This window comes from Psammomys obesus, unplaced genomic scaffold (genome assembly GCF_907164565.1).
Source record: "Psammomys obesus unplaced genomic scaffold, mPsaObe1.curated_primary_1811, whole genome shotgun sequence".
Classification (NCBI taxonomy): Eukaryota; Metazoa; Chordata; class Mammalia; order Rodentia; family Muridae; genus Psammomys; species Psammomys obesus.
This window is the reverse complement of record NW_026592732.1, coordinates 12,150,137-12,174,995: the sequence shown is the minus strand read 5'-3', so window position 1 is coordinate 12,174,995 and position 24,859 is coordinate 12,150,137. Positions and strand designations below refer to the sequence as shown.

At 41.9% G+C, this 24,859-nt stretch overlaps 1 protein-coding gene across 1 annotated transcript in view; it reads left to right on the top strand.

The window, feature by feature from the left end:
• Positions 1–24,859, top strand: part of Fat3 (FAT atypical cadherin 3) — a 595,719-nt gene that overhangs the window by 508,736 nt on the left and 62,124 nt on the right. The window contains exons 11-14 of the mRNA XM_055615501.1: positions 567–4,640; positions 8,123–8,319; positions 9,311–9,464; positions 11,910–12,143. Coding sequence (XP_055471476.1) covers positions 567–4,640; positions 8,123–8,319; positions 9,311–9,464; positions 11,910–12,143 — 4,659 coding nt within the window. The remainder of the gene's footprint in view (positions 1–566; positions 4,641–8,122; positions 8,320–9,310; positions 9,465–11,909; positions 12,144–24,859) is intronic.

Here is a 24,859-nt window from a genome sequence, read left to right as displayed (position 1 = left end):
CTGTCACAGTCAGTCAGCCCCTTCTGAACACACAGCCCAATCCCTGGCCTGCCGAACCCTCACACTCACGTCCGACCCTGGGTCTGCCTGTCTTTTACACACACATAACCGAACCCCAGGCCTGCTGAGCCCTCACAGAGCAGCCAAGAAAGCTTCTTTCCGGATGATGAGAACAAAAGCAAGTGATGGGGGGGGGGTTGTAAAACGCTGGGCTTTGTTGAACTTGTCTCACAGACCTCAGGTAAGCCGAATTTTATCCTGTTTACTGATGAGTTATAAAAGCCTGGCCTCTAACATCACAACTGAAGCTCTCTCTTACTTTTGAGTGGAACACTAAACCAAAATGGGCAGAAAGAGCTTTGAGTCTTGGTTAATTCAAGCTTGGCGTTTGGTGCTAGTGTTGTTTCTGAAGCAGGAAAATAGAAGAAAGGCTAGGAGAGAGTATAAACAGTTTCTTACTGCTAGCCACAATGTAGAGGAACACCTTAAGAGGAAGGTTTAACCTCCATGGGAAGACTTTAATAACTTTCTTGTAACTTATTTCCTCATTGATCTCTATGTTTTAGGGAACACGGGGAACACATTTAAGATTGAACCAGTCCTGGGCATCATCACCATTTCCAAAGAGCCAGACATGACAGCCATGGGTCAGTTTGTCCTCTCAGTTAAAGTCACAGATCAAGGCTCCCCACCAATGTCTGCCACTGCAATTGTACGCATCTCCATCAGCATGTCTGATAACTCCCACCCCAAGTTCACTCACAAAGACTACCAAGCTGAAGTAAACGAAAATGTTGATATTGGAACGTCTGTCATCCTCATCTCTGCCATCAGCCAGTCAACCCTCATTTATGAAGTCAAAGATGGAAACATCAATGGAGTCTTTACCATAAATCCATACTCTGGAGTCATCACCACTAGGAGAGCTCTGGATTACGAGCGTACTTCTTCCTATCAACTAATCATTCAGGCCACTAACATGGCAGGCATGGCCTCTAACGCCACCGTCAGTGTTCAGATTGTGGATGAAAATGATAACCCCCCAGTGTTTCTCTTTTCTCAATACTCAGGCAGCCTGAGTGAGGCTGCACCCATCAACAGCATCGTCAGGAGCCTAGACAACAGCCCATTGGTAATTCGAGCCACAGATGCAGACAGCAACCAAAATGCATTACTGGTGTATCAGATTGTAGAGTCCACAGCCAAGAAGTTCTTCACAGTGGATTCCAGCACAGGGGCCATCAGAACAATCGCCAACCTGGACCATGAAGTCATTGCACATTTCCACTTCCATGTGCACGTGAGAGACAGTGGGAGTCCCCAGCTAACCGCAGAGAGTCCTGTTGAAGTCAACATTGAGGTGACAGATGTGAATGATAATCCACCTGTGTTCACTCAGGCTGTGTTTGAATCTGTCTTACTTCTCCCCACCTATGTTGGTGTGGAGGTTCTGAAGGTGAGTGCTACAGACCCTGACTCTGAGGTACCCCCTGAACTGACATATAGCCTCATGGAAGGGAGTGTGGATCATTTTCTAATGGACCCAAATACTGGAGTGCTCACCATAAAAAATAATAATCTCTCCAAAGATCACTACATGCTGATAGTCAAAGTATCTGATGGGAAGTTCTACAGTACTGCCATGGTCACCATCATGGTTAAAGAAGCCATGGACAGTGGTCTCCACTTCACACAAACCTTTTACTCCACCTCCATCTCAGAGAACAGCACAAACATAACCAAAGTTGCTATTGTCAATGCAGTTGGAAACCGCCTTAATGAGCCCTTAAAATACAGCATCTTAAACCCAGGAAATAAATTCAAGATAAAATCTACCTCAGGAGTCATTCAGACCACAGGAGTGCCCTTTGATCGTGAAGAACAGGAGTTGTATGAGTTGGTGGTGGAAGCCAGTCGTGAACTAGACCATTTGCGGGTGGCAAGGGTGGTAGTCAGGGTTAACATTGAAGATGTAAATGACAATTCTCCTGTCTTTGTGGGCCTCCCTTACTATGCTGCTGTGCAAGTTGATGCTGAGCCAGGGACTCTGATATACCGGGTGACAGCCATTGACAAAGATAAAGGTGCCAATGGAGAAGTGACCTATGTCTTGCAGGATGACTATGGTCACTTTGAAATTAACCCTAATTCAGGGAATGTAATTTTAAAAGAAGCATTTAACTCAGACCTCTCCAACATTGACTATGGAGTCACCATCCTCGCCAAGGATGGTGGCAATCCACCCCTTTCCAAATCTGTGGAACTTCCCATCACCATTGTTAACAAAGCAATGCCTGTGTTTGATAAACCCTTTTATACAGCATCAGTCAATGAAGACATCACAATAGGCACTCCCATTCTCAGCATCAATGCCACCAGCCCAGAAGGCCAGGGCATCATATATCTCATCATTGATGGAGATCCCTTCCAACAGTTTAACATTGACTTTGACACCGGGGTCCTAAAAGTCATTAGCCCTTTGGATTATGAAGTTACATCTGTTTACAAGTTGACTGTGAGAGCTAGTGATGCTCTTACAGGTGCTAGGGCCGAAGTCACTGTGGACCTGCTAGTGGATGATGTCAATGATAACCCTCCTGTTTTTGATCAGCCCACTTATAACACAACACTATCTGAAGCATCTCTCATTGGAACACCTGTTCTACAGCTTGTCTCAACTGATGCAGACTCAGGGAACAACAAGCTGGTGCACTATCAGATTGTCCAGGATACCTACAACAGCACAGATTACTTTCACATAGACAGCTCAAGCGGCTTAATCCTGACAGCGAGGATGCTCGACCACGAGGTGGCACAACACTGCACCTTGAAAGTCACAGCAACTGATAATGGTTTTCCATCCCTGAGCAGTGAAGTTCTGGTTCAGATTTCTATCTCTGATGTCAATGACAACCCCCCAGTTTTTAATCAGCTCATTTATGAATCGTATGTGAGTGAATTAGCCCCCCGCGGTCACTTTGTAACCTGTGTGCAAGCCTCGGATGCAGACAGCTCCGACTTTGACCGGTTGGAGTACAGTATTTTATCTGGAAATGATCGGACCAGCTTTCTGATGGACAGCAAGAGTGGAGTCCTCACACTGTCTAGCCACCGAAAGCAGCGCATGGAGCCTCTGTATAGCCTCAATGTATCTGTGTCTGATGGGTTGTTTACCAGCACTGCCCAGGTGCACATCAGGATCCTTGGGGCTAACTTGTATAGCCCTGCCTTTTCACAAAGCACATATGTGGCTGAGGTAAGAGAGAATGCCGCTTCTGGAACAAAAGTCATTCATGTCCGAGCCACAGATGGGGATCCAGGAACATATGGACAGATCAGCTATTCCATCATCAATGACTTTGCCAAGGATCGGTTCCTCATAGACAGCAATGGGCAGATCATCACAACAGAAAGACTTGACCGTGAAAACCCTCTGGAAGGAGATATTAGTATTTATCTGAGGGCGCTAGATGGTGGTGGGAGAACTACATTCTGCACTGTGCGGGTGATTGTGGTGGATGAGAATGACAATGCCCCCCAGTTCATGACGGTGGAATACAGAGCCAGCGTCAGGGCTGATGTAGGAAGGGGCCACTTGGTTACTCAGGTTCAAGCACTGGATCCAGATGATGGAACAAATTCTAGGATTACATATTCCCTCTATAGCGAGGCCTCAGTCTCAGTGGCTGACCTCTTGGAAATCGATCCTGATAACGGCTGGATGGTGACCAAAGGCAATTTTAACCAACTAAAAAATACGGTGCTGTCCTTCTTCGTCAAGGCAGTGGATGGCGGTGTCCCAGTCAGGCACTCCCTCATTCCCGTCTATATCCACGTCCTGCCCCCTGAAACATTCCTGCCTTCATTCACCCAGTCACAGTACTCCTTTACCATTGCAGAAGATACAGCCATTGGAAGCACAGTAGACACCCTGAGGATTCTGCCCAATCAGAGTGTCCGGTTCAGCACGGTTAATGGGGAACGACCAGAAAATAACAGAGAGGGTGTCTTCATCATCGAACAAGAGACAGGTGCTATCAAGCTCGACAAACGCCTTGACCATGAAGTCAGCCCAGCTTTTCACTTTAAAGTAGCAGCTACTATACCCCTGGACAAGGTGGACATTGTATTCACTGTGGATGTTGATGTCAAGGTATTAGATCTTAATGACAACAAGCCAGTCTTTGAAACATCAAGCTACGAGACAATCATAATGGAAGGAATGCCTGTTGGCACCAAGCTTGCCCAGGTGAGAGCCACAGACATGGACTGGGGAGCCAATGGGCAGGTCACTTACTCCCTACACTCAGATTCCCATCTTGAAAAGGTAATGGAAGCATTCAGTATCGACAGCAACACCGGATGGATCAGTACACTGAAGGACCTGGACCATGAGACAGACCCTACTTTCTCTTTCTCTGTGGTGGCATCTGACCTTGGGGAGGCTTTCTCTCTTTCTTCCATGGCTCTGGTTTCAGTCAAGGTGACAGATATAAATGACAACGCACCAGTCTTTGCTCAGGAGGTGTACAGAGGGAATGTGAAGGAGAGTGACCCACCAGGGGAGGTGGTGGCCGTTCTCAGCACCTTGGACAAGGACACCTCCACCATAAATCGCCAAGTGAGCTACCACATTACAGGTAAGTCCCTTCACCCCGTTCTACCACGTGCTCTGCTTCCTGAAGAAAGGTGGCGATGACGAGTGACAGGAGGGTGGCAGCTTTAGCACTCCCTGGTTCTGGGTGTGAAGTCTGATGACATGGGGGTCCTCGGTTGTTGGTTCTTCACTCAGCAGTAGTATACAGTGTTCATACACAAGCTGTTACCACGCCCTGCTGGTTTAAGAACCAAAACTGAGCAATGTATTTTAACTGAAGAAATTAAAATAACAGCTCTCTTTAGTGGGAAGAGATTTTGCTAAGCCATAATCTCCTTCTGAGCTTTTTAATAATGCTGGAAAACAATAGTATGTCCCGATTAAGCTCTCTGTGCAGCTTTCTTCTGATCATCAGAATGTGTTGTCACACATACATGCAAATTAGAAGACTCAGTTTGACCTTTCTGCTGAGAAATTCTAAATTTATAGCTGAGGATCAAAGGATATTTCTTCTGACCACCCTGTTCCCGTGGAACCTCTGTCTGACTTCCCCAACAGTCAGTAGCTATTCACCAGAAAAACCGAGATAGACAAATAAGGTCACTAAGAGTGCACAAAAATATCACCATCGCTCTGTGAGACTGCGGGATTCACATCAGGGTGAAAAGTCTGTCGCTGCCCAGGGACAGATTTCTGGGATGACCCACTTTCAGTGATAAAGAAGGAAGGGTTGGCAGGGCTAGGAAAGCCCTTCCTGAAATCTATTCGGGGTGTTGGAGCTAGCACCTTGATGCTGAGACCGTCAGAGCCAGAACATCAGCCACGTGCCAAAAGGTCTTAAATAATCCACCGATACTTGTAGTCAGGTGGCTTTCCCCTTAGAAAAACCACATTATTCAGAGGGAAAAATGAATTAATTAAGATGCCCTTAGGACACAGGTTCTGCTTAAGTGTGTTAGTGGAACGTTAATTAATCACTGCAGAATAAGATCTGTACTGGAGCAAACACCGAAAGCTTGATATTGCCACACTTCCCCAAGGTCCTTTGTGTCTTTCTACAAGCCATCCCCTTGATGGCATTTCCCACTTAAGAGTACTTTGTGTACCTTGTGCTTTCTCTGAAACCTATCGTCTTATTACATAAAGATGTGCATTTCTGCAGTTAAAATATAGAACATCTTGGTAAGAAGAGGCAAGACAGAATGAAGTAAGGATTTGACTTATTTGTATTTAGCATTTTGAGGGAAGACACTCTGAGGGACCCTTTCGTACTTGGAAGAATTGTAAAGTACTCAGCCTTCATTATCTTTACGCAGTCTCTGAACTATCAGCGGATGATATAAAGGCCCACCATCAGCTTCACTAACGTAATGAGTGCAGTGTAGCTTAAACTCCTCTCACTATTAGCAGAGCCAACCACCAACTGATTTTAATTAGATTTAAGCTTTGCTCTTGATGTAGCACAAGTTGGCTGTGCCACCTCAGACTAACAAAGGAACATTAATCATTTTATGTAACAAAGGAACGGTGTGGGCTTGCCTGCACTGAAGGAGTTTAATAGAGAGGTTACATTTGTGTGTGCTGAAATAATATTCAACTAAAGCACAATTGAATTCTAGCCAGTGGTAGCAGAAAGTGATATTACAGGGAGGACTGTAGCCTCCTAAGGCAAGCTTTCTCAGTCACCACCACCACCACCACCACCACCACCACTCCTGGGGATGGGCAAGTCTCTTGTGGTAGGTAGGCCTACTCTTTATATACTGTAGGTTATTTCACAGCCATGCCTGGCTCCTCCACCCACTGGATTTCAATAGCATAGACACTCACTCACTGCCATCCTCTGACAACCAAAAATGTCTACACATGCTAGAAAAATTCTTTGACAAGGGAAGAACCATTGCCCTAGAAGAGCAATGTGTCATCTAGACAGGACTTGGGTCCTTTTATCCCAAGGTTTCTTCATGGTCATGAGGCCCTAGAACCAATTAATACTCAGAGTTCTAAAAAGAAAAAAAAAGATTGGTTATGAAGTGATCTAGCTGCATTCTTATAGTGAAATAACACTTTTTAATATGTTTTCCTTATGTTTTTGTTTATTGTGTTCAAAGATAAATTTGAGTATATTCATTTGTTTGTTTTTTTTTCTTTACCACTTTGTGGCTCAATCTGGCTTTGAACTCATGACCTTTTCATCTCAGCCTCACAATGTTGGCATTACAGGTGTGCACCACCATACCAAGCATCACATTAAAATAGTAAACAATTTATTTGAGGAGAGGGAAATCCATGACTTGAGCAGCTACAGACTTTTCAGAGCCCCACTGAAGGGGAAGGAGGGACAGATGCCTCCAGGATGCTCATACAATCAAAACCAAAAGTGTATTTTGTTGGTTAATGTGGAACAATATGCCTCAGGTCCCCCCATTAGAGGTTAGTTGATGTATTCTTTTGGTAGTTTGTCTTTTAGCATTTACATAAAGTGAAATTTGGGCTACAACTAGAGAAACCCAAGACAATAGGGCTGCCCTGCCTTCATGGCCTCTTAACTTAGTTGTGTCATCTATTGTCAATCTTTCCGTTTATACCTTGAGTTTTAGTGGTGAAGCAGGGAGTTTTGGTGGTCCTGTCTGCTGCTAATGCCCTGCTGTCTAGAATAGTTGTCTAGAGCAGAGGATAAGTACTTACTGAATGCCAAATAAAGGGCCACATCCCTCTTGAGTCAGACTACGTCCTATTGTCTTTGACCAACCCTTTCTGGGTGTCAGAACTGACTTGATTTCCCTCTTAGGGATTAAATGCCATTTTCTTCCCTCTTCCTACCTGTGTCAAGCTGCTGTAGTATCCACGCAAGTTCACGAAATGGAAAGAAAATCTCTTTAGGCCACTCTGGTCCATCTCTTCTACTTTCTTTCCACTTTCACCAACCACTTTCTTAGACTTGATTTAATTACAATGCTTATCTTTGAGCTGCTTCTTAAAAGACCCCTTGTTAGGACTATTTAATACTAATGGTTTGTCCTCTGTGGAGCAAACTTTTCTCCCCAAATTCGAATCCTCATGAGAAAACCCAAGCTGTATGATAAAGCATTCATTAAAAGATTCCTTAACAGAACTAGCTGCCTTTTCTTGATTGTATAATCAGCTCAGCAGCTAATGAAATTGTCTTCGAGATAAGAACTACAGTGTATTACAGCCTCTCTTGAGACTGAGTGGAAAGACAATTGCATCATCCTGAGGAACCAATTGATGGTTCACAGTTTGAATCTGATTATCTTTAAGGGAAACTAAACCAAAGATTGTCCCCAGCTTCTCTTAGTGGATTTTATTCTCTTTGAAAGTTACTGTTTCACTTTCCACGCAGACGAGATATAAATTCGATTAGTTTCTACTGGAGAAAATAAGGGGTTTGCCACTCTTTTCAGTATCATAAGGATACAGTGTGAGAGGCACCTGAATGTCCCCATCAGGACTCTCATGTGGGTACCCCACTGTGAGTCCTCAGAAGCTCTGTTTCCACCACAGGAGGGAACCCCCGAGGACGGTTTGCTCTGGGCATGGTGCAGAGTGAGTGGAAGGTCTATGTGAAGAGACCTCTGGATCGAGAGGAACAAGACATTTACTTCCTCAATATCACTGCCTCTGATGGACTCTTTGTCACACAGGCCATGGTGGAGGTGACGGTCAGTGATGTCAATGACAACAGCCCAGTATGTGATCAGGTGAGCTGCAGGGATGAAAACTGCTTCTTAAAACCCTGGTTCGCGCCTCTAAAATTAGATTCAAACCCATTACATATTTCCCTTTAAATCCAGAATAACACCTGTTCTTATCGCCAATTGAACATTTGATGGCAGGAAGTAGAGTCTGGGGTAAAATGTCCTAAATGTGAAAGGATTCTGGATAGTCAGCAAGATCATGCACCCAACCCCTATGCTACTCCCCCAATTAAATAGAACTGATGAGCCATAAAGTTAACTTTAAGTAATTTCTGAAGGATCCCATAGCATTTTCTAAATCACTGGATGAGAGAAATGAACCCTTTGTGATGAGCTGCCTGTTTGCAGATTACATGACTGTCAGTAGTGGCACCATTGCTGAGTGAGGGCTCCAGATCCCCCAGTCAAGAAGCCTTTCCATTGCTGTAGAAACACACATCACTGGCACGGAAATTAGAATCCATTTTTTTCTTGCCAAAATTAAATAATTGTTAGTCTATATTTTCTAACCTGTGGACCAAGAGACAATATTTGTGTTCTGTAGTTTAGAAAAGTGATTTGTATAGACTTAGTCTCATATGATACTAATGTTGTATACCAGATACCAGATGTTACGCATGACTCCATAAAGAGGTGAAAACACCCCTAGGAGCCTAGTTAGTCTCAACAGAAAAATGGACAGTCAGTGTGGAATGAGCATTGTCCCTCACAATGCATTGATGCTATCTGCGTTCTTCACCACTGTATTCTTACCAGCCATACAGTCTTGTGCACTTTATATACAGTAAGTGCTCAGTAAATAGTTTTGAGTGAATGTGCACAGAAAAGATAAAGAAATAAATATACTAAGTTTTATTTCACACTGCAATATGGTCTGAAGCCACAAAAGCTAAACCATATGGATGAATTTTAAAGAAATCTGCTGTAATAGTAGCTATAAAAAATTGTGCTGCGGGCAGTAATGACTGACTCATTCTTGCTGACCTTTGCCCAGGTTGCATATTCAGCATCACTTCCTGAAGACATCCCATCAAATAAAATCATCCTGAAGGTCAGTGCCCAGGATGCGGATATTGGATCCAATGGAGCTATACGATACTCACTCTATGGATCTGGAAACAATGAATTTTTTCTAGATCCAGAAAGTGGTAAGGTGAAATTTATTCTTTACAGAAATGCATTATTTATCCATGTAAGAGTTTATCCTCTCGTGTGGTCTCATCAAGAGTAGACAGTTACTCAGCTAGAGCCTTGATATGAGGCTCTGATATACTAGATGCTAAGAAATAAGCAGCTCATAGTATACAGTTGTGGGGGAGGGGGCCTCTAAGCCACAGAAACTTGAGTTGGGTTAGGGTTGGGACTTTTTTTCACCCTCTTTTTCCTTCCTTCCATCTAGTTCCCCACATTTACTAGTCTTAAATAAGTACATGTCTCTGTGAGTTAAGGCCAGGCTCACAAAGTATGGAAGAGGACTTGCATCACAAATGCTAGTTACGATGCAAACTGAAACATGCTGTTTAGCAAGAAGCAGTCCTTCATGGTGAAATCCATTTGGTTCACTTCTGGCTCTTACAGCGCTGTTGTCTTGTTTTTATTAAGCAGGTCTGCTTAGTTTCTCCAAGCTGTGAGTCTCCAAATTTCCTTGTGTATTCAGACAAAAATTATAAGGTGAAAGGTTACGTAAACTAAAGTCAGATGCCTGAATTGAGAAAAGTCATTTTCTATTGTAGCAAATCATTTCTGTGTTGTGGATTAGGTGGTTCATCTGGTGGCACTTTCTGGATGAAGTGTAAAGAGTGAATAGCTTGCACATGTCCTGTGCTGTCTTCATCCCAGTGAATTGAGTCTTCAGAAAACAGTGGCCTTCTCATGGCTCACTACCAGGGATCGTACCAGGAAGCATGGATATAATTACATGGGAACATGCTCCTTTACTCTCTACTGGAAGATAGGTGATCTGTGACCATAATAAAGATAGGAAGAGTGAAATGACTGAAAGACGAAATGCACAAGAAGCCATATGGGAATATTACAGAAGCAGCTGATATTCTGAGGAAAGGAGATGGGAAACTGAGGCAAGGTTCTAAGAGTTGAAGCAGAACACTGAAGATCACGGTGAGCGCAGCATCAAGCAGAATGTGAAAGGAGAAAGCATCTCTGAACACACAATGGAGGGCCTTGAATGTCCTCCTGAAAAGGCTCTGGGGATTTTTTTAAATAAGAGAGGCAAAAGACTCAGTGTGGCCTGTGTTGGAGAACTGGCTATATCCAGCAAGGAGGAGCTGAAGGATAACCCATGTGGCTTATTCCAGATGGCACCAATGAGCAGCAATGATCCACAAGTCAGACTTTTCCCCAAATAGCAATTCTCAAGCTTCTCACTGTGCTTGTCGGCTTCTGTTGACACTTAAGCAATAACAAAAAGTTTCCACAAATTATGAATATACATATATATTCATGTATACTTAACATGAAAGTAAAAGGGAGACTATTAAAAGGGAGGAGGAAGGAGACAAGAATGCAGGGAGGTGGACAAGAGCGGGTAATATAGAGGAAAACACAAAGACAAATAATGTACATTTTCTCTCACATGCAAAATCAGATCCAGCTATCTATATATCTGTCTATATGAAGTAACAGCAGACGGGGAAACTGAAGAGAGAAAGAAAGAAGGAGGGAAGGAGAGGTGATAATGTGGCGAAGTAATCAACCCACTGTTTTGTGTGCTAAGGTTGATCCTTGTGGTGCTAGAATTTGCAGTAGTTACTTTTATAAGTGCTACGAAAAAAAAAATATCCTGACAAAAGCAATATAAGAAAGATAGGAGTCATCTTGGCTCCTAGCCCTAGGGCACAGTCCATCATGATGGGAGAGTTCCTAGGGCAAGAGCTTGAGGTCGCTAGCTGGTCACATTGCTTCACAGTCACACAACAGAGAAATGAACGCAAGCACTCAGCGCACTCTCTCTGTTTACACAGTCCAAGATTCCAGCTCAGGGATTGGGCTTCCCAACCAGCCTGTTCAAGAAAGTCTCTCACAGGAATCTCTAACTTAGATACTCCCTCTTTAATGCTCCAGAAGCCTTGACTCCTAGGTGATGAGGTAGGACCTGTCAAATTGACAACCAATGTTAATCATCACAGGGCCTCTCAAGACTTTTCTGTTAAAGCCAGGCAGTTTTAATGGTTTTATTTTCCTCTAAAAGACAGAATTAAAACAAAACAAAACAAAACCAGCATGTTTAGAAACAGGATATTGTGCTCCTGGCCTATGGGACAGTTACATACCTAGAGCCATCCATCTGCAAGAGTTCCCTGTATTTGGCAAAGGAAAGAACCTCTGGAATGTTTGCAAAGGGATTAATTATTTTGAAGGTCAAGTGATTGGTTTGCATCTCAAATTCTGGGATTTTTTTTTCTGATGTCTAAAAAATTGAATTTGCTGTATTTCTTCAATTTATAGGGCACTTAAGCTTCATGTCCTTGGTATTTCTTGTATTTAGAATTTTTCATACAATTGATTTTCTGCTTTTCCATGAAGAGACCACTTTTGAAAAGCCAGACCAAACATGCTGCCATTTTGTTTCACAGGTGAGTTAAAAACCTTGGCCTTGTTGGACCGGGAGAGGGTCCCAGTATACAACCTTATTGCCAGAGCCACTGATGGGGGTGGCCGCTTCTGCCATGCCAATGTCCTGCTGCTCTTGGAAGATGTGAATGATAACGCCCCAGTGTTTTCTTCCAATCACTACACTGCATGTGTCTATGAGAACACAGCCACGAAGGCCCTGCTAACCCGAGTGCAAGCCGTGGACCCTGATGTTGGTGAGTCAATTCACCGTGCAGCATGATCCCACATCGGGACGGCACATCTAGTAGGTTGTAGAGGCTTCTCCTGTTAGACTATGTGCTTTAAGCCAGGTTTATAATCCTGAGATGCTGCTCTTTTTATGCAGATTTGACTCCACATGGTCTCTTCCCCTTCTCATCCTCTTCATCCTCCTCGCTTCTTCCTTCTCCTCTTCTATAGACCTATAAGGAGAACTGGGAGTCCGTGAACCTTGTAACTAAAGATGTGGGGATAGTCTGTAGGCTTTGATCTTTTGCTCTTGTGGCTTTCATCTTTTTAAAATACAAACAATAGCATTCCTACTAGCCTATTCCTCCTGCACACACTTAAAATGCCATGTTGTGCAGCAGGGAGGCTTCATTTCCATTTCTATGAAGATTCATATCACAGCCTCAGCTGAAATACAAAAAAAAAAAAAAAAAAAAACAAAAAACAAAACAAAAAAAAAAAACACCTCTATTTATTGTACTTCTTCATAGTGCAAGAACCAATTCCTAAATGTGCTACCAGTCCAATGTGGATATTTTTAAACTAGAATTTTCAAAGTCTATTACAAACAGACATCACTAGGTAGAGTGAGAGTGGAGAGCTAAGAAAGAAATAGAACTGAAGTTGCTAATAAAGTTTATGTTCAAATCCTTTTCACATAATGAGATGATGAGTTGGAAGACAGTGGAGTTAATTCCTAGATCTCCTAAGAATGCATAAGTTATTGAGGTGACTATATGATGGAATATAAATACAGAAGGGCATACAGAGCCTTTTGGTTGTTCATTTTAAGAGCTGTAAATCAGAGGACTAGGAAATGATGGGGCGTGTCTGTTATGCTAAGTGGGCCTTTATATAATTCCATGTCTTAATGCTTAATTCTGAGTTGATAGAAAAATTATTGAACTAATGGAAAAGCAAATACATGGTAATTAGCTGAAAACAAATGCAGCACCCAGGGTCTCTTTAAATATTTCCCCTTACAGAAATTAGAGGCTATACTTGAGTTATTGCTCTTAACACATTATCATAATTTTAAGGCCAAGAACCACCACTTTAAAAGCATGTATATTATTGTGGGAAAACAGCAAACAAAAAGACTGCTTATTAGTACATAATTATGTAATAACTGCAAATGATCATTTTAAATGAAGATTATAAAACATCCTCTGGACTCTTATTTGAAGACATTTGGGGGGAAAAAAGAAGACAGAATTAGTGCTAATGAGTGTTTTAATAATTTAAAATTTGACTTGAGGATGCATAAATAGCCCATAGATAAAATTTCAAAAGCTGGAAGCCTTAAATTCTGCCACTCACTTCCTTCACAAAGTGACCAGATGGGTTCAAGCTGCTAGAGAGTAGACATACAAGTGTGGTCACTGACATGATGTTGTAGACGGTGTAAGGGTAGGATGGGATTGAAAGACATGGCCCCCAGAGCTGACATAGATGCTGTGATGACGAATACAGGTAGCTATGGGTCCTCCTTTCACTTCTGAAGTGAAACCGGGTTGACAGGTGGAGTAGGAGGAATGTCTAAGTTCCGGTCATTTATCAAGACAGAGATGGAAAGATCTGAGAGAAGAAAAATTAATGGACATATTGTTGTAACTTCATCTGCCCATTTCCATGATAACTATAAGGCTTCTGTGCATAGCCTTACATTGAAACCAAGGACCTGGGTACCACAGACACCAGTGTAGGAAATATACATGCCTGGTCATCATATCAACCTTAGAAAATCTCAGGGAAGGTACCAGAATCTTGTTCATTTTCTCAGGGTTTTTTTTTTGTTTTGTTTTGTTTTGTTTTGTTTTGTTTTTGTCAAAATTTTTTAGCTTCAGAAATAAAAAATAAAATAAATAAGGTAAAAAAACATGATAGGGCTGGCCAATGTCTCAGCAATTAAAGACGCAGTTCACTAGCCAGAGTTCAACTTGTAGAATATATACGAAATTGGAAGGAGAGAACCTATAAACCTGTGATAGATGGGGCAGAACAAATGAGTCCCTTAAGAAATATAGACCAGATATCCACCATTCCCCACAAACCACTCTGAGGAAGCATGAGTGAGGGATTTGATCAGCGCTCACAGTAGTGTCCGTGAATGAATGAGCTGCCATCAGAAGATCACTAAGTGTCATGACTGGAAGCTTAAGATATGGTCTTTACGGGCCCCATTAGGACACTGCTCTCCACAGCAACCGTTTCTCTGTGACTAGAGGAAGCAGTCTGTGCTTACCACATGACTGAGCTGGGAACCCATTATGGGGCCAAATTAAATGTCTCTGTGGAAGCTGACTTCACATGTAAGTCTGTGAGGCGGAATCCAGCCCTCTCATGTGTTTTGTTTTCTTTATACAGTGTCATACAGAGCTTACTTTAGTCATCATTACATCACAGTGAGATTGTTGTTGGAAGTTTATATCTCTAGCCTTTATAAATAAAACCCCTTATCACGCATAAGATTCGCATGCCATGCAAGTCCTACCCTGTGCTACAGAGCAGCTTCTACTTGATGGATAGCACAGCCTACCCTGTACAGACCAGGCTCTCACTAACTGATGCACCATCTGTGTACAATTGCAGCCCATTCTCTGGAAGAGTAAAGACATTTCAACCTTTATTTTAAAAGGTCATTTTGAAATCATTCCAGATTCACAGGAATGTTTAACTCTCACATGGGCTAGTCCCCTATGGAGACACCCTGCCTAACTACAGAATTGTTATTAAAATCGCAAAGAAGACATCGGTGCAACCCGCCAGGCATATTTGCCTTTCCTGGAAGTGAGCACAGCTCCACATGTAGTAGCGTCACTGTGTGTACCTTCACAAAGCCTCTGCCATCTTTGCCCGGCGCAAGGCTCTCACACACACTGTCATGACCGCACCCTCCTCCTTTCCAAAGTCTATGCACTGCCAAAATTTAACTTAAATTTTATTATTTAAAAACATTATTTAACCACAATATCATATCATATCATACCCATTTGAGGTTGGTATGTTTTCTCTTAGCATAAGACATTGCTCCAGGTTCATCCAAGTTATTAGGTGACTTCAAATGACTAGTTATGAATCCATTTTGCTCATGAGAATTCTGTTAAGAATATTCCTTTACATGCAGTAGTAAACCAATTTGTGTGTGTGTGTGTGTGTGTGTGTGTGTTAGCTCAGAAATTTTTGTGTCCTTCTCAAATGCTTCTGTTGAAATCACACCTTTAATTATTTGTATTGAGATACAGCCTTTGGAGGGAAGGGGGCATATGTAACAAAGGCATGGACCCATAAGAAGTCTAATGCCTTTGTCAAGGAAGTCCGAGGGAGCCTGTTGCCCCTTCTGGCTGTGAGAGACACAGAGGCAGCATCTGTGAGGGCTCAGGTCCTTGGACAACAGAACTGCTGGAGCCTTGGCTTTAGACTTTCCAGCTCCCAAAACTGTAACAAAATTTTAGTACCTCTAAATTACTCATGTAAAATATGTGTCATAACAGTTCAAATGGACTCTAACAACCATAATTTGGCTGCATTATATACTTGGTCACTCTACTTTGTAGTGACAGGGCAAGATACTAACCTAAATTCTAATTCCATGAATTCTGGAGTCCAAAGGCATTGCTATGAATCCCTAAGCCTCCATTCTTTCGGTTTATCAATTTTAAACATATTATCTCTTTTAATCACGCAGATCCTTCCTGTGAATCATTCATAATGCACCAAAAATAGTATTATAAGAATTTCTTATGTCAGAAATAGAATAAAACAGAGGAAGACGGGATAATTTTACACCCATTTTATGAGTTCTGAGAAACAGCATGGTAACTGGATTTTAGCATTAAGTTCTACATTTTTCTGTAAATGGAAAATATCTTCAGCTTCATAAAGTAGTGACATGACTTCATGACCCCAAATTTGTGGAAGGTTAATAATCTTTTCAGTAAAGACAAGGAGGTCTTGGTCTTTTAATGCATTACTTCTTTGGGGTTAATAAGTTAGATTTTGTATATCTTTTGAACATTAAGAATTCTTAGAATCTCAGGGTTCTGTTTCATTGTTGTTTGTTTTGTTTTGTTTTTCCAAAAGTCAAGCAAAGCCAAAGTTTATTCAAAGAGGATAATTTTATTAGAGTTAAAACAAACAACAACAAAAACACAGAGCAAGTATGTGATATATCTCAGCAGTTTCCTGGAGGAAAATGGAAAAAAAAAAAAAGGGAGAGACACACTATGCTGTTTAAGTTAAGTCATGATGGAAGCCAGCTGCCACAGTTTGGCAGGCAGCCTCATGGTGAGAAAGGGGTCTTTAGAAGAAGAGTGAAGCCCAAAGTGGAAGGGAAGCATGTTTCTAAGATGTGAAAAAAGGAAAAGTTACACTTTCCTGAATAATTCAGAAAAGTAAGCTAAGTTAAGAAGTATGGTGCTTGCATGCCTTAAAATAAAGAGACTATACTGCGGGAAGTAATTCTGGAAGGGAAGAATATAGCAGCTCATTTAATAGATAATTATCTTGCCTGTTAGAATCTCATTTTGAGAGGTGTTTTGTTTATTTATTTGTTTTTCTATCAAAAGAAATGTGCAGTGTGAAGGATCAGAACAAAAAGCCTGTGACCATCCTAGGAACTATGACATGAAAATGAAGTTGTACTGGGAAAATATGCTGCAGCCCATTGTTTATGAAAATGTCAGTTTCTGGATACTGGGGATGTGGAGAAGAATGTTTTTCTTTATATGAATAAGGGGCATAAAGATAGGAGTGTGCTCTAATGAGCCAGTTGTTCATTCCTTATTACACAATTCCCTTAAGATTTGGAATTTGAGGGATCTCAGGGAATCATGCAGGCTTAGAACACACATCAGGTAGTTTCCACTTAAGTTAGCCAATGAGTACCTAATTAACTTACCTAATGAGTAGCAGGGTAACAAGCACTGTAGAAGGGACAGCAAGTCTTCCTAGGATGAGTTATGTAGAAAGACAGTCCTCAAGCTATTTGAAGGCCAAGAGGCAAGACATATAGAGCCCCAGAATGGGTAGGATTTGGGGATAGTCTTCAGGAAGAACAGTCTTAGGAAGAGGTATGGACCATAAAGATAAAGACATAAAGATGGGATTCTATGTGCCCAACTAAAGAGCTGGGAGAATAGCACATAGCTCAGGACAGAGAAAAGAAGATGGAACAGGGTATGTCTATGATCATAGAGGAGCCTAGGGACCACATACTGAATCAGAGAAAGAAAATGAATGGGCTTGTTTAAGGAAATGGATAATCAGATCTGGGCTTGGGGAAGGATAACAAAATAGGAACATCTTAAATGGATTAGAACTAGACAATCCAGGATATGGCAAAAATATCCTAAGAAGATATTGTGAAAGACCATAAGGTCCAAAATGAGAAAGATCAGAGGAGGCCCAGAATGAGATTTTTAACAGTGAAATCTGAAAATTTTAGCAAGGGCCTGGGTCAATGGTAAACCAGGCTTATCAAGATCTCAACCTTAGTCAAGAGAAGAACACGAGCAAAAGACTGTAGGTGTTCCAAACTAAGATGTGGTGTGGACAGATAATTGCATTAAGAGAAAGGGTAAAAAGCTCCAAGTCTGCCAGAAATGATCTTTTCCTCTAATATTAGGAGTTATAATCCTCAGTTAACAGAAAGCAGGAAGTCCGAGGAACCTGATAACTCTTGAAGAACACTTCTATTCTGACCTGAGTGTGTGATTCTGCTGTCCCTATGTCCTCCTTCATGAGGGACACTTAATTCTGCACACTGTGTGAAGCTCATTTGTGTAGCAAATCCCTCCTGAGGACCATGCCATAATGGGTTATGCTCTATTCATGGAACAGAAACTGGAGTGAATCAGTCTTTTGTACATAGAAGGACATACAGATCTTTCCCAACAGCTCGGTTAACTATCCTCAGAGAGGATAGGTTTTGATTAAAAAGAAAAGAGCTAGGTGAGGGGTGTACTCTAAAGAAGTACACCCAGATTTACTCAACCAAAGTATTTCAGATGAACCTGTTCAGTGTTCCTCCTGACTCTTCCAACTTACCATAGCCTTTCTAGTCTGCCACTTCTATAAAAAGTATAACAAAGTATGTAGGTAAGATGCATGACCCAACAGAACCATCCATCAAGTGCCCTGGCCTCTTCCTTGGATGGAGTATGAGGAAATACTGCTTGTAGCATTCTGTGAGACTCAGAGATCTCTCTGTGTTGTACTTGGGTTTCTCAAATCTGATGGACAAAGTCGCCTTCCATGATCACCCTTCTGATCTCAACATTTACTCTGTGAAACCAATCTGGGAGAACTTGGTTAAATGTGGATTCTTTGCACTGGATCTCAAAGGCAAACACACAAAAGCACATGGAGAGAAATAGGAAATCTGAAGTCTGAAGCATTGGGGAAGAGATGCTTGGATGCTTAGCAGCCAATGGCCTTGGGGAAGTCTTTGGCCTCCCTCCATATCAGTTTCTTCCTGCATAATATTAGAGTGACAGTAGCTTGCTTTGCCAGCCTCAAAGTGTCGGTATAGGATTTGTTCAGGGTGAATAGGGATGTCTCTCAGAACTTGTAAGGCCACATTTTTCCCACTGTCACTCTATTTCCTCTTTTGGATTCCCTCAGCACATCATGTCATTTTGGTGTGATACACATTGCATGACTCTTCTCTACCAACCCCACACCTTCTCAAGCAAGAACAGAACTCCTCAAGGACTTTGAATGACAACAATGGTAATGTTGCTGCTAACATCCATATTTGCAGCTACGGCTCCCAGGCAGGCGCTGCGCCAAGGGCTTTAGATACATTATTCCCACTTCTCGTAACAACCCTACAGTTGGCAAGGTGTTGTTCAGTTTACTATATGAGTAATTTGTAGGCTTAAGTAACTTGTCCGGAGCCATAAGCTAGTGACAGGACAGCAGACATTATAAAAAGGGGAGCTTGGTAGAGCTGGGGAACAGAGATGCAGCTAAGTAATGCTCAAGTACAGGGCATTAGTTCCAGTGTCAGTGTTACCTAAGGGTGGTCTAGAAGTGAGACTCCAGGCAAGTCAATAGCCCTCAGAAGTCATGGAGCACAAATCCACCAGGATGACTATGCAAAAGAGCCAAAAGTACCCTTGCCAGAGCATCCCTGATTTTGGTCCTTTTCCAGAGTTTAAGACTCAGTGGTCTGGGAGGCTAAGCAAGGTGCTAATTTGCATTTCAGATAGTTCCCAGGTGAACATGGCCTGCTGCTCCTGCAAGACATTGCGAACTACTCAAGAACTCTATTTTTGTGCCTCAAATACCTTAGCAGTTTGGTGACAACTATAGATCATCTCTCAGAAAAACATTTTGTACTTCATAAAAATAGAAACATAATTAAATGTACCAGTCCAAGTATTTTCTAAAGCTGCTAATGCACGTTCTTCCTGAATAACGGTAAATACTAAGATCCAGCACAGACTGGCTACAAAATCCCAGTCACTGCACATGCCACTGTCTTTGTTGCCTAGATCAGTCATTAAATGTGCTTTCAAATCCATTTAGAGATTAATGAACATGAAGGCGTCAGCTACCGTCTTAGTCACTGTTCTATTGCTGTGAAGAGACACCATGATCTCAGGGCAGCTCTCATAAGAGAAAACATTTAATTGGGGACTTGCTTACAGTTTGAGAGGTTTAGCCCATTATCGTCATGGCTGGGAGTATGGTTGCATTCAACATTCAAACAAGCATGGTGTTGGGGAAGTTTGAGAGTTGCATCCTGATCCACAGGTGGGGGAAGGGGAGTGACTGGATCAGACATGAGCCTTTGAAACTTCAAAGCCCAACCCCAGTGACAAGCTTCCTCTAACAAGGCCACACCTCCTAATTCTTCTCAAGTAGTGCCACTCCCTGGTGACTAAGCATTCAAAAATACGGGCTAACGGGGGCCATTCTTATTCAAACCACCAGGGCTATTCTCGCTCTAGTAGGTACCTCTAACATTGACCCCCAGTGACCCTTGCTTCCTGCATGTGCCCTTTCCTTGATACCACTCTGGCTATTGGGTTTAAAAGATCATGGCATTCTGTGCTTTCTGTTGAGTCACCTCAGGTTGCTGTAATGATGCACTAGGTAGTTTAAACCAAAGAAAATTATTTCTCACAGTCCTGGAATTTCATGGTCTAGATTCAGGGACTGTTTCTGTTAGGATTGAGTGATGCACTCCTCCTGGTTTTCAGATCCTTGTCTTCTTACTCTGGACTAACATGGCCTTTCAAGTATATACTAAGTAGGAAAGAAATGTATCTTTTTCTTTTTCTCTTTTTTTATTCATTTTTTGAAGAGTTCTCGTTCTTTCACATTAAGCTCTCCCAATGACCTCATTTAACATTAATTACCTCCTAAGTCTTCTCTCCCCTCTCCTAAAGACTAGAACCTTGATACATGAATTTGGGGAGGCCAAAATTCAATCTCTCATTCTCTGTTGGATGACTCACATTAGAGACAACCACTGCAGAGCTGTGAGAGGCCCCACACAACAGTGGATCGTGCTTCACCTAAAACTACATAATTTAGATTGAAAGTCAAACCCTCTTCCCTTCACAGATGAACTCACATCCCTACCTGACACTGTACTAGCAACTTCATGGGAAACCATAATAGAGAAACATCCAGCAAAGCCACACCTTGGCTTCTGATGCATAATATATATTCATTATACTGTGCTATCTGAGTCTTAAGCAATCTGCTATGTAGCAATAGAGAAATAACACATAAAGGCAAGTTCATAAGCATCTTAAATTCTATTTCTCCATGCATCACTAGGAATCCCCGCCAGAGTGGTTATCACTCTGAGGAACATGAGGCCTTATGCAGATCCATGGCAAGCACACCATGGCTTAGTCTCATGATGTCCAACCAGTTCAGCCACCTAGGGACCACAGCTACTTTGAGGTGGTGGGAGATTGGAGGGTGTGAGAGCTAGTGCCTCTGCTCTCAGAAGGCCCCTCACTTGTTTCCTGTGGAAACCATGTTCCTAGTAGATGTTTACAACATCACTACTAAAATCCAGCCCAAACTCTGGTTTTGGAGGAGTTTAAAGACAAAGAGATTGACCACAGATGACTTTAAAGAAGACCTCAACACCTCCACCCAATATTTTATGTCACAGGGATTTCCCCTAAAAAACATTCTGACAGGGATTCGACCCTGATTCCCACCTAGCGCCTTTAAACATCATATAATCAATGTTTTGTTGTTTTTTTTTTCTGATGCTTTAGAAATCATTACCACTGAGCAGCACATGTTAAGACTTAATGTAGGGTTTGTGTGTTTCTTCCTTGCCAAACTTCAATATTGTCTGAAGTATCAAATCTTTGAAGGTGGCTGAGAGATTATTAATATATATCACTAAAAATTAAATAAACCTGTCTGTGAAGTCTGGGAGATTTGAACCATTTTCTGGAGGAAAATGTTCCAAGCCCTTTGTCTATTGTAGATTAAAAAGCTAGGCAGGGTGGCACACGCTTGTAATCTCAACATAAAGACCTAAGGAGAGATATCTAGGGCTTGCTTACCAGTCGGCCTCATCCACCCAGTGATTTCTAGACCAGTGAGAGACCCTGCCTCAAAATTAACTAAGAAGCACTTGAACAACACCTGAGGTTGACTCCTACCCCACTGATATACATGCAAGTACCGACACCCATGCAAATATGTACATGTATACAAAAGCAGTGTTTTTCTGTATACACGTGTATACATACAGTTGTGTGTGTACATGCATGTGTGTGTTTATAATATTATGTTTAAAGCTTTTCTTCAGGGACCTCAAAGAACTGTCACATGTACGCCATTATTACTGAAGGAAAGGATCTTAGTACTCCCTCCTACAGAGGAAGAAACTGTTCAAAGTGAAGTGCCTCACAGTTAGGTGTCTTCAGTGGATAGTGGCTTGGATGCAGGGAAGGAAGGGTCTGAGGCCCCCTTAAAATCCGTGCAATTTTTCCTTCTCCCAACACCTGGCTCCTTTCAGTAGTGTGTGTGATTCAACACAAGCTTGAGACAGCCACCTTTGCTTTTTTCACACTCTGGGAATGAACCCAGAGTGACATTAGGATGAGACTGGATTAAATATAGCAGTTCTATCCTTTTCTAGCCACCTGAATAAGTTCCCTCAACTCTCTGGACCTCCACATCCTCTTCAAACTCTGGCTATAATCCTAGGCAGTGTTGGAATTCCCTAGCAAGCTCTGCAAAACAAATGATTAAATAAACAAACAGCCTAAAAAAGCAACAGAACACACTCCATCTCCATGGTCTGACCAGGAAGACTGAAGTAAGGTAGGTAGGGCTGGGCTATTCTTTTCTCTAGTGAACTTTAATGCCTAGTTTAGGAGCCTTTGCGTTTGACACACGCGCCATTCCTACTATTGCCCTTTATAAAATCCAGTTTCTCTCAAGCGTGGATCAAAACGTTAGTTGTCAAATGAAATAGTCACTGCTTCAGAAGAAGCATGAGTGGAGAATTCTGATTTCCACCAAATGACTGCAGCAGCTTCTTTCACTCCTCACCCACATGAACACACTGGCAGGCACTTTCTGAGCTATACAGGATCAGGCTTTATTTACAGAACAGCAATGCAGGAATGGCCTAAAGAAAGGCTAACAGCTAGCACAGCAGAGAATTTTTCCCTACTCTTGACATTTTGTACAGAAATGCCAAGGACTCCCTTTTGCTATGGCTTCCTGCCTTTTAGGGGACATTGAGGCTCTTACTTGTAGTCACTTTTCACCAGGAGACCTCCCTGGCAGGCATTATGCTGTACGTCCTCGGCTGGCAGGTCCCTTGAGCTTCAGTCTCACAGCACTTCCCAACCCACCCCTTCCCAAACCACCCCTTGCAAGCATCTCTCTCTCCTTGCTGATTTACCTGATCATTTACTTAGGCCCAGTGTCTAGTTTACTCTAGAAATGATGTTGTAATGATCTGATAGCTCTCAGTGGGCTCTGAGAAAAGGCAGTCTCACCCTAACATTATAACTTTATCAGCACGAGCTTGCTCTCTTGTGAGTAAATGGCAGTTTCAGCTTCCATACCTTCCATTGTTTTTGCATCTCCCAAAATGCTCTCTTTATCTTTATGCTTCCATCTCATCATTTCTGGCAATATTTACTCTTCCTTCATGACTCAATTTAGCAGTTTTAGTCTCAGAGAAACTTCTGTCCTATCCTTCCCGGTAATCAATTCTGCACATATTTGTCTCCTGAGAAACTGGGAACATTTGAAGTGACATAGACATGCTAAGAGACAATGTGTACTGTACAACAGTATTTATTGGGTAAATACATGAGTGAGTGAATGACTAAGTGAAAACTGAATAAATCAGTTTGGTGCTCATCCTCAGGGGTACACATATGAAATTTTTGGAGTACCGTCACGGGGTCACAGCTTGGCACAGAAGTCCAGTGTCCTGGTAAAGATGGAGTTTTATAGCTCTTTGTGGATGGATTAATTTACCCACAGTTAACTACCAAGCCAAGCAATGGGAACTTTAGCTTTCTCCATGTCACAGGGAATCTCACTGCACAGAAGCTAGCTTCCTGAGTGTGTAGTCTATGCTGTCTGAGCAGAACAATGGCCTTTGCTTAGAGCGGCCCTTGCCTGATTTAACTCTCTGATGTGGCAGTGTTGGTTGTCTTCATGTTTCTAAACAAAGGGTCTGGGGTTTTGTTTTGGGTTGGGGTCAGAATCTTGTCATTACACACGGTGAAACAGCTGCTGCCAACTCACTTGGCACACACCCAGAAAATTTTGGCTGCAGCCTGCGGGATCTCCCTGACCTACAGGGCAGCCTTCAGTCTTTTTTGAACCTTTCAAAGGGAGCTTCAGACCCTGGGAGTTGATGTTCTGCCCAGGAGAATGTGGAAGCTTTAGTCATCACCCAATGAAAAGCTTTTAAATGGCACTTAAAACAGAAGTCATTAGAAAGCCTATTATAAGAACAGTAATCACTAAGTTAAAAGTATTGCTAATTCCTGGACTTCGTCATAGGAACTTCCTGTCTAATTTTAAATTATCCCAGCATATATTTCAAAGATAAAAACAAGAATACTCAGTCTAAGCTGTTTGCCTCCCTGGGATTGTATTTGCCTTATACTGAAGATGAGAGAAAAAAATTTTAGGTCAGCCATTTCCTTTAATTGCCTTAATTAAAGTGTAAAATTTAGTTTAAAAATACTCTTTGTAGTAACTTTATAATGGGGGCTTTGACAAAAGCAATTCACTAAGTAGCATTAGTATCTTTCTAAGCAAAGATGAACTAAAATGAACAATGGAAACACCCGGCAGAAAGCCTATATAATATGTAGGTCTAATTTTCTACAATTATTTCAAATGGTATGTACATTAAGAATTAAAACCAGGCTGGAAAAATCACTTGAAAACTTGGATGCTTCCCAAAATTGGCATTAAAGAATTGTTTTCTGGGTGCATGTTTTTTAATAGTTCATTTATATATTACAAAGTGTCATGTGCCTACTCTATAAGATCTAGAAAGTTGAGCAAATATGAAAAACAGCTTTAAAACAGTTAGCATTTTGACTGGATCCATTCTGTTCTTTTTCTTCATAAAAATAAACTTTTCAACTTGATATTATTTTATAATCTGCACTTTTTATGCTGATTCACAAAGCATATTTCTATGCCATCTATCCATTTACATTAAATGACA